General features: G+C 43.1%; 1 protein-coding gene across 2 annotated transcripts in view; it reads right to left on the reverse strand.

Annotated features, from left to right (window-relative positions):
* The window catches only part of ccny (cyclin Y), a 197,364-nt gene extending 194,871 nt beyond the window's left edge, over positions 1–2,493 (reverse strand). The window contains exons 1-2 of one of the 2 annotated variants that reach the window (XM_052016633.1): positions 2,266–2,436; positions 1,649–1,902 (exon numbers count right to left, since the gene is read on the reverse strand). In XM_052016633.1, the coding sequence (XP_051872593.1) occupies positions 1,649–1,799 (151 nt within the window). In that variant the 5' untranslated portion in view covers positions 1,800–1,902; positions 2,266–2,436. Of the gene's footprint in view, positions 1–1,648 lie in introns of both variants that reach the window. The other variant, XM_052016631.1, reaches the window with a different exon arrangement.
* Between the last annotated feature and the right edge of the window lie 8,024 nt (positions 2,494–10,517).

A 10,517-nucleotide genomic window follows, 5' to 3' on the forward strand; every position in this document is an offset into this window, starting at 1 on the left:
GTTGGCCAAAAGTTTGATCTAAAAAGTAGGTTTTTATGAAAAAGGGCTGATGAAACAAAATGGTTTAACAAAAAGAATACCAAAGCTTTAGACACTTGATAAGTGAAGGCATGAGACCAAGGGAGAAGCAATTAAACTCGGAGATGATCAAGATCAGAGCTGAAGGAATGCAGCTGTCACACAGGGTTATGGTCACAGGACTTGGTGTGAATTATAACTCACGTACTGTATATTGATTTGGTTAGCCTTGAGCTGACAAAGCAGAATGGGGGAAGTCAGCCAGAATCACATCGGGATGGTCAAGTGCAGAGATAACAAAGCAAGATGGGCCAAAGCAAAAGGTGAAGCTAGATTATGTATGCAAAGTAGAAGCATACAGAGTTGATGATCTAGAAGGATGGTCTGAAACTTGTACTGGATCAAAGACTTGGGCAGTCTAACTCAGACTGTTGACAATTTTCTGATAATGAACAAAAATCATTAGAGACACAAAATACATTTTGTGCAGAGGTATACTCCAAGACATATTTATCTCTCCAATTGGTGTAACTGTTTTATATCTACTGTATTTGTACAAACTAGGAAGCATTAAGCCTTGATCAACATGCAAGTGGTATGTTTAAATCTAAATTGATGCGAACTGTCTACAACAGGGGCAAGTGTGACCATTATAACAAAGCGAAACACCAGACTCTCAAAACATTTCACGTCACAGATTAATACGGTTGGGTCACCAACCAAACGCCCAGCCAAGAGAACATTCCGAAAGTGCCAACACCAATCACAGGACGCTCACTGGATCTATTGTATTTTCTTTTCAAAAACAAAAGATGCTACACTGCAGCTTTAAACATTTTCTCAGACACGGTCTGAAACCAGATTCATCCAGAAAGCTGGAACAATCGCAACAGCAGGAAGCTATTTACCAACAAACTCCGTCCCACTGCCAGTCGCGACTGGGTCCCCTTCCACTCCAAGGGCAGCCCTTTACAATCCTCGCGAGTTGCAAAGCGCGCATCCACCTGAAGTGACCCAAAGCCGCGGAGGGAATTCCTCGCATTCACAGCCGGGCAAAATCCCCGCAGTCTCTACAAAATGACCAGGCGATAAAGATTCAATTTCCACCGATAACCTCAGGCAGTGCCTGTGGGGTGGGGGGGGGGGGGGGGGGGGAAACAGCCAGCCTGCTAAAGGTATGCCTTTATTGGTGCCGGTTTCGTTCAAATTCAGATCAGCAGTTGACAAGGGGATGTTATTTTTATATATATATGCATTTGATCAGCTTCCTAATGCTCTTCTGGTTTTCCCCCCACTTCATACCCACTCCAAGCAGCACAAGACCAGGTTTCTGATCAACAGCAGCAGAACTCCAATCTAAATAAAAAGACTATTAAATATATATAGTCGTTTATATGGGCATGTTGAAACCCCCAGATCCTGAGGTGCCCACTCAGATCCTGGGTAAAGCAATACAATTTAAAACTGCTGAAATACATGGACAGGCGAGACAGAGGCAGACTTTCCCTCCAGCCCCGGGGCCGCGGACATGTTCTGCTGAGGCCGGTATAAGACTTGAAAGGAAGCGAGGCCCCGGCACGGAGGACGAGAGGCGAGGCGAGGGGAAGCGACAACAGGGAGGGAAACGTACCGTCCACCGCCTCCCGGTCGCTGATGTGTTGCAGGTTGCAGCCCGTGTCTTCCCGGCTGATGTCGGTGTCGGTGCGGTAGGTCTCCAGGCGAGCGTGGTTCCTCCGCAGTTTGGGGCTGGATGAGACGCAGCATGAAGTGGTGTTCCCCATCTTTCCCCGGCCTGTCTCTCTCTCTCGCCGAATGGGGCGTTTAATCCTCCCCTTGACTGAATGAAGGTCTCGGACCGAGCCCGAGGGGAATGGGATTGCCTCACTCGGCACACACAAAAAAAACCAAAAATTACAAGGGGGAAGAGGGGTGGGTGGGGGGGGAGGTGGGGGGTAAGAAATCAGTGTCCGATCAGAGATACACCCTCATCCGGCCACAGCGAGCACTGCACAGCCATCTGAAAGAAGCCGGCAAGGTTTCTCCCTTCTCCTCAGGCTGACTGACCCGAAGGAGCCGAGCAGCTCATCTCCCCTCCCTCTCTATCATCATTCACACAGCTAAGTCATTTTTTCTAAAACTAAGATAACAAAAAACACTTATTAAAAGTTATCTAAAATTAGACATCCTTCAATGAAGGCCAAAAACAAAAAGGAGAAATAAGCCGACGGTTTTCAGGTGAAGCCTTACATCCTTGTGAAGCGTGAGTCTGAAATGGTGACTTATCTTCCTAAACAGACACAGTAACAGCAGTGCAGTGTAACCAATCGGCTGGAGGAGTTCCGGTTCAAGGGTAGCGACGACAAAATGCTACAGAGTAACACCCAGGAGATAAGAACCAGTGCTCGTAGTGGGTGTATGTGAACCATCTAGCGTTGCAGCACTCTCCTCTGTGGGCAGAGTGGAGTCAAGTCTCCAGGCAGGACACACCCCTTTCTCTCAGTTCGGAAAATGGCCCCCCTTCCGACTGTTCCGCCTGTTGAAAGTATCCAATTTTACCCCCTCTCTTCTTCCACTACTCGGCCACAGAGTGGATGACATGCAAGTCTCCCACGCCACCAACCAGTGCTTGCCTTGTCCTTGAACAACTGCACTTTCCAACAGGGGTATCTTGTTATAGTAATCTAAAAGCAAATTACTGCAGATTGCACTCTTCCCTTCTCCCCAACCCCCCTCACCTTTCCTGCACCTTAAAACATTGCATTTCTAACCTTTCCCAGTTTTGCTGAATGGTTGATATATTCCAAAGTAAATGTCGTGTCTGAGAGATTCATGACTCATTGTGTAACAAAAGCCTTAAGATGGCAGATTGATTAAGAAGCAAAAAGGCCTTGGGATCCAAGGGAAAGTGACAACTCATTTTAAAAGTTGACAGAATGATAGAAGCAAAGATTTGATAGATTTTTTGTGATTCAAGGGCTGTGTGCAATGGGTCTCCAGAGGTTCAGTACCAGGCTCCCTGCTTTTGTGGTATATATAAATAATTTGGATTTAAATGTAGGGTCCATTATTAAGTGGTTTGCAAATGATACCAACATTGATGTGATTGGTGGTGAGGAGGAGATTCTAGGGTACAGAAAGAGGTCAATGGACTAGTTAGGTCAAAAGTGGCAAATGGAGTTGTACCTGGTAAAAAAAATAAGGTAATACATTTGGAGAGAGAAAACAAAGCAAGAGAATTCGCAAATATTAGGATACTGAGATATACTGAGGAACAGATCATGGAGTACATGCCCACAAAGGTGCAGACGTAGGTGGATGGGCAGTTAAGGGTATATTCATCTTTGTTGGTTGAACCACTGAATACAAGAGCAGGGAGCCCAGTCTAGAACTGTACAAGACATCAGTTAGGCCACAATATGAGTACTGTATACTGTTCTAGTCACCACACTACCGGAAGGACAAGATAGCAGTAGAGAGGGTGCAGAGGGTATTTACAAGGATGTTGCTGGGGGGTAGAGCCTTGTGAAGAGACTGTCTAGACTGTGGCTGTTTCCTGTGGAACAAAGGAAACTTTGGAGATAAAAATGAGGTGCGTAAAATTATGAGATGCCTCAACAATGTAAACAGAAAAAAACAGTTTTGCGAAATTTTTCTTGCCTTTATTAGTCAAGGCATTGAGTTCAAGAGTAAAGAAGTTATGTTGCAGCTTTATAAAACTCTGATTAGTCCATATCTGGGGTATTGCATTCAATTCTGATTGCCCCATTATAGGAAGGATGTGGATTTGGAGAGGGTGCAGAAGAGGTTTGCCAGGATACTGCCTGGATTAGAGGGTATGTGCTATGAGGAGAGGTTGGACAAACATGGGTTGTTTTCTCTGGAACAGCAGAGGCTGGGGAGAGGAGGGAGAGAGACCTGATAGAGGTTTATAAGATTATGAGAGGCATAAATAAAGTAGATAGCTGGTATCTTTTTCCCAGGGTCAAAATGTCTAATACTAGAGGGCATGCATGTAAGGTGAGAGGGGGTAAGTTCAAAGGAGATGTGCGGGGCAAGTTTTTTACGTAGAGAGTGGTGGGTGCCTGGAATGAGCTGCCAGGAGTGGTAGCAGAGGCAGATATGATATAAGCATTTAAGAGACTCTTAGATAGGCACATGAATATGCAGAGAATAGAGGGATATGGACTTGTGTAGGCCAAAGGGACTAATTTAGTTTGGCTTTTAATTACTAGTTTGATTAGTTCTGCACAACATCGTGGGCTGAAGGGCCTGTTTCTGTGCTGTACTATTCCATGTTCTATGTTCTAAACAGGGAGTTCATTAACTAGGAAGTGTGGTTTTTCTAAGTTAATTGGCAAAGGGATCAGTGGAAGAGAAAAAAACACTCAATGACAGCAGGGGATTTGGAACATTCTGCCCAAAAGGGTGGCAAAGTCAGAAGCACTCTCCACATTAAAAAAATACCTGCAGAGCTATGAACCAAGACCTGGGATATGGGATTAAACTGGTCCATTTTTGGCTTGCATTGACATGATGGGCTAAATAGCTCCTTTCTCTGCTACAAATTTCTGTGATCCATGTACAGGCAGTGTTAATCTTCACAAGATATTTGAAAGTAAACCAAGACAATGGATAGAAAGTGGTCGCACCCAGGGGATCAGTTTCCTTAGAATTATCAAGTTTCGTATAAAGTTATGGGGATAACGTTAAATGATTGTGTTTTGAACTGGACGAAGGTGAATAGGCAGATGCATGGCAGGTGAAGTTTAATATAGAGAGCTGCAATTTAGTAGGAAGAATGAGAACAGGCAACATAGATTAAAGGATACTATTTGAAAAGGGGCACAGGAATAGAAGGACCTGGAGGTTGGGGTACACATTGTTGAAAGTAGCAGGACAGATTGAAAACCCATGTTAATAAGATGCACAGGCCTCCCCCAGATTATGAATGCCCAATTTATGGACACCTGTTCAGACAAGCGAGCTCATGTAATATTATTAAAATCAAAAGTCCGATGGACGTACATACGTTCATTCCTACGAGCGGCAGAACTGGTGTCCTCTATCTCTCCACTTTTAGTAATTGTTCTTTCTTATCAGTCTTATGTACCTTTTATTCCATTCATTATAATACTGTGGAGGTATGGTTACCAAACTGAGTGATTTTTGTGTATTTTCCAATTTATGGACAAAATTGACTTATGAACATCTGTAAAAATGGAACCTGTTCATTACTTGGGGATGGCCTGTACAGATTTCTGGGCTTTATTTATTGAGTTGTTGGGTACAAATGCAGGGAAGTCATGGTAAATCTTCATAAAACTGACCTCAGTTGGAGGAGGGGGCAGATTGTAAGACATTTGCAATATTTGAAAATAGGTGGGTGGGCATATTGCAGAGAGGATATTGGGAGCCCGTAACAGGATGTAGATAGGTTGAAGGAGTGGACAAAAACTTGGCAAATGGAATTTAACGTGGGAATATGTGAAGTCATGCACTTCCGGAAGAGGAATCAAAAGGCAAACTATTATCTAAATGGAGAAAGATTGCAAATGAGTGAAGTTCAAAGAGATCAAGGTGCATGAATACAAAGAGTTACCAGGCAGATGAAGCAGATTTTTGGAAGGCAAATAGCATATTGACATTTATTGCAAAAGGGTTGGAGTTTAGAAATGGGGACGTTTTGTTACAGTTCTCCTGGGTACAGGTGAGACCACACTAGGAGTACTGTGTACAATTTTGGTCCTCTTATTTAGGAAAGGATATACTCACATTGAATGAAGTCCAAAGGAGATTCACTTGGCTAACTCCTGGGATGAGAAGGTAGATGTTGAGATGTTTCCAATAGTGGGAGAGTCTCAAATGAGGGGAAATAGTACAAGATAATAGGACAGTCAGTTAAGACTGAGGTGCATAGGAATTTCCTCTCACAGAGTGGTGAATCTCTGGAATTCTGTACTCCAGAGAGTTGTGGAGGCAAGATCACTGGAGGTATTTAAAGAGGAGACAGATAATTTTTTGAAAGATCAGGGAATTGAGGACTATGTGGAACTGGCACAGAAGAAGAGATGAAGCTTGGGGCAGATCAGCCATGATCATGTTGAATAGCGGGGCAGACTTGAGGGGTCAGATGGCCTACTCCTGCTTCTATTTCCTTTAGTCTTTTATCTTGACAGTATTGTGTTCATTTCTGTTTGTCTCATTTTAGGAAAGTTGTGAAGGCATGTGAGGATCCAAAAAAGATTTACAAGAATGGTTCCTAGAATAAGAGATTGCTGTTACGAGGATTGATTGGAACTACTGGGAATGTTTTCTTTAGAGAAGGGAAGGTCAAGGGAAGATGCATATAAAATGATGAGGGGTCTGGACAGAGTGGATAGTGGGAGATTGTTACTGTTGGTAAATGAGCTGAGGACAAAAAGCCACAGATGTAAAATAAAAGGGAAGGGAATTACGACAGACATGAGGGGAAAAGACTTTTTTACATCGTATGTAATTGGAATCTGGAATGCTCTGCCTGTAGTTGTGGTGGAGATAGGTTCCATTATCAGCTTCCAAGGGAAATTGGATAAACATATGGTAAGGAAAAAGGTGCAAGGCTGCCTAAGGATTGGGAAAGTTTCAGCACTCCACAAAGGAAGACCAAAGTGTGAATAAGGAAAGGGAAAGTAGAATTTGAGACTCGTCCAGTGAGAAACACAAACACAGATTGTTACAGCTTCTATAGATATATGTCAAAAGGAAAAGATTAGCAAAGTTAATGCGGTTCAGGTACAGATTGAGGCAGGAGAAATTATGTTAGGGAATAAGGAACTGCCAGAGAAATTAAACATATATTTTGTGTCTGGCTCAATCTGTACTAGAAATAGTGGAGGACTGCATGTCCAGAGTAAAAGAGGAGCTCAAAGAAGTTAGGATTAGTTTAAAAAAAAGTATTAGAGAAAGTAATGGAGCCAAAAGCCAACAAATCCCCATTATCCCTGATGACCCAGGGGATCACTATGGAGAGGGTGGATGTACAAGCTGGCACTTTCCAAAATTCCATACATTTTAGAATGGTTCCCACGGACTGAAAGCTAGCAAATGTAACTCCAGTGTTTAAGGAAGCTGAGAGAGAGAAAACAGAGAACTACAGACCAGTTAACCTAGCATCAATAGTAGGGAAAATGCTGGAATCTATTATTAAGAAGTGATAACAGGACATTTGGAAAATTATATTTGGATTGAACAGGACCAACATGGATATATGAAAGGGAGATTGTGTCTGACAGTTCTATTGGAATTTTTTGAGGTTGTAATGAACAGAATAGATAAGAGCAAACCAGTTGATTGGATGGAAGTTTTAGAAGGCCTCTGATAAAGTGCTGCATCAAAGATTATTAAACAAAATTAGAGTATATGGTATTGAGCATAATTTACTGGCTGAGAATAGGTTAACAGACAGAAAACAGAGAGTAAGAATAAATGGGTTATTTTCAGGCTGGGAGTTTGTGACTAATGGGATGCCACAGGGATTAATGCTAGAGCCCAATTCACAATCTAATTGGATGAGGAAATAAAATGTAATGTATCCAAGTTTGCTGATGATACAAAGCTTATTGACAGTATGGGTTGTGAGATAGCTGCAGAAAGGCTTTAACAGGTGAGAAACAAGTTAAGCGAATGAGCAAGGAATGGCAGATGGAGGATAATGTGAAAAAAATGTGAAGTCATCCACTTTGATGGAAAAAAATAAATGGAACTTTTTTTTAAATGGTGAGACTTTGAAAGGAACTGGAGTTCAGAGGGACCCGTATCACTGAAAGTTGAAATGGAGGTACAGGGACAATCAGGAAGGTATGTTGGGCTTTGTCACAAGAGGATTTGAATATTACCATAGAGAGGTTTTACTCCAATTGTATGTGAGATTGCATTGGAATATTGTCTCCCAACCTAAGGAAGGATATGTTTGCAATAGAGAGAGTGGAGCAAAGATTCACCAGATTGATTCCAGGGATGGCAGATTTGTTGTATGAGGAGAGACAAAGCAGACTCAGCCTGCACTCTCTTGAGTTTAGAAAAATGAGAGGTGATCTCCTTGAAATGTACACAAGCCTTAAAGGGGCTTGACAGGGTAGCTGTGGAGTTCATGCTTTCTCTGGCAGAGATATCTGGAACCAGGGTCACAGTCTCAAAGTAAGAGGTCAGCCATTCAGTCAGAGACAAGAAGAAAGGTTTTCATCCATGGGGTAGTAAATCTTTGGAGTTCACTACCCTTGAGGGCTTCACAATCTTTGTCATTGAGTATATTCAAGACAAAGCAATCAATATATTTTGTAGATATTAAGGAAATCAGGGGTTAGTACTGGAAAGTGGCACTGAGGTTAAAACAATCAGCCTGATCTTATGGAATGGAGACATGAGAGACTGCAGATGCTGGAATCTAAAAGGTGTGTTGATCCTATTGAGTGGTGGAGCAGACAGAAGTGCCAGTCCTGTTTCGAATTTGTATGTTCTTAAATAAGCCTTAAGCTCTTCTTACATCTAGCAGAGCAATGAGACAAGGGCTTGGTTTAACATGTCATCCAGCAATATGCCAGTTCTGAAGGTGCAGTACTCCCTCATTACTGCACAGTGTTGGCCAGATTATGTCCTCAAGCTTCTGGAGAGGGGTCTGAACCCAGTAATTAAAGGGCAGAAACCTGATGATGCAAATGTGTAAGCGCTCCTGGTGGAGTTTAAGAGAAAGAGGGAGATCTCATTGGAAAAGAGCGGCCAACATAGGCTGCTTCGGGCCTACTGAGTACTGTGGTCATGGTTGCAAGTGTGGGCAGGTTGTGGGTACAAGGAATGGCTGCCCCCGTTAAAGTCACTTTTTGAGGCTTATGATTGCAGGATCCCAGGAAAGGCAACTTCAATGCTTGGAACTATTTGATTGATGAATTAATGTTTAATCTAAATATCACAATATGGTTAATATTTGTACTGTTGGATGGTGGAAGGTCTGACCTGCAACACAATTGACAAGAGTGCTGCAACATCAGCTCATTGCAAGCTTACAGATGTTCACAAAATATAACACTGAAAGGGAAGAAAAGTCTTGCATTAAATATAATGTCTTGTAAATTCCTTTCGGAACATCCCAAAGTGTGTTGGAACCACTGTTTTGTTTTAATTGTTCAAAAAAACTAAAACAGAAAATGCTGCAAATACTCAGCACATCCAGCAGCATCTGCAGAGAGTGTTAATGTTTCAGGTCAATGACTTCTTTAAAGTGCAGATACTGTCAAACTGTAAGAAAGTACTTGCCAATTTGCACACAGCAAGCTCCCATTGCAATGTGGTAATGACCAGTTTTGGAAGTGCTGATTGTGGGGTAAATATTAGCCAGAACACCAGAATTACTTCACCAGCTCCTCTGCAGAAGATTGGCATGAAATATTTCACTCCCATGTGAGAAAAGAGACAGGGCCTCAGTTTATCATCCCATCTGAAAGATGGCACCATTGATAGTGAAGCACTCCCTTAGTACCATTCTGGACCATCAGGCTAAATGTTTTTGCTCCAGGCCTGAAAGTGGGATGAACCCACAATCTCCGAACTCAGTAGTGAGCCAGCTCAGCCACAGCTGACGAGGATATATTTATTAGCTCATTCCAATATGGCATTTTACTTGCATGGTGCAGGAAGCAGAAGACAGTGATGAGCTCCTTCTTGAGTCATTGCAGTTATTGAGTTGAAGATACTTCCAGACTGGTATGGCAACTGCTCTGCCTGTGACTGCAAGAAACTGCAGAGAGTTGTGGACACAGCTCAGCACATCACTGAAACCAGCCTCCCCTCCACGGACTCTGTCGGCATTTCTCGCTGCCTCAGTAAAGCAGCCAATGTAATCAAAGACCCCACCCACCCCCGACTTCTCTCTTCGAGAGGCTAGGGAGGAGATTGTTGAACCGCTGGTAAGGATCTTTGAGTCCTCGTTGTCCACGGGGATGGTGCCAGAGGATTGGAGGGTTGCGAATGTTGTCCCCTTGTTCAAAAAAGGTAATAGGGATAGGCCAGGGAATCATAGACCGGTGAGTCTCACATCTGTGGTGGGTAAGCTGTTAGAAAGGATTCTAAGGGATAGGATTTATGAACATCTAGAGAATCATGGACTGATTAGAGACAGCCAGCATGGCTTTGTGAAGGGAAGATCTTGCCTCACAAGCCTGATAGAGTTCTTTGAGGAGGTGACCAGGAAGATTGATGAGGGCAGTGCGGTGGACGTGGTTTATATGGATTTTAGTAAGGCGTTTGATAAGGTTCCTCATGGTAGGCTTCTTCAGAAGGTCAGAGGCCAAGGGATCCAAGGAAGCTTGGCTGTGTGGATTAGGAATTGGCTTGCATGTAGAAAGCAGAGGGGTGTGGTGGAAGGAGTGCCCTCGGATTGGAAGGCAGTGACTAGTGGTGTCCCACAGGGATCGGTTCTGGGACCCCTACTTTTTGTGATATTTATAGATGACTTAGATGAGGGGGTG

This window comes from Pristis pectinata, chromosome 5 (genome assembly GCF_009764475.1).
Source record: "Pristis pectinata isolate sPriPec2 chromosome 5, sPriPec2.1.pri, whole genome shotgun sequence".
Classification (NCBI taxonomy): Eukaryota; Metazoa; Chordata; class Chondrichthyes; order Rhinopristiformes; family Pristidae; genus Pristis; species Pristis pectinata.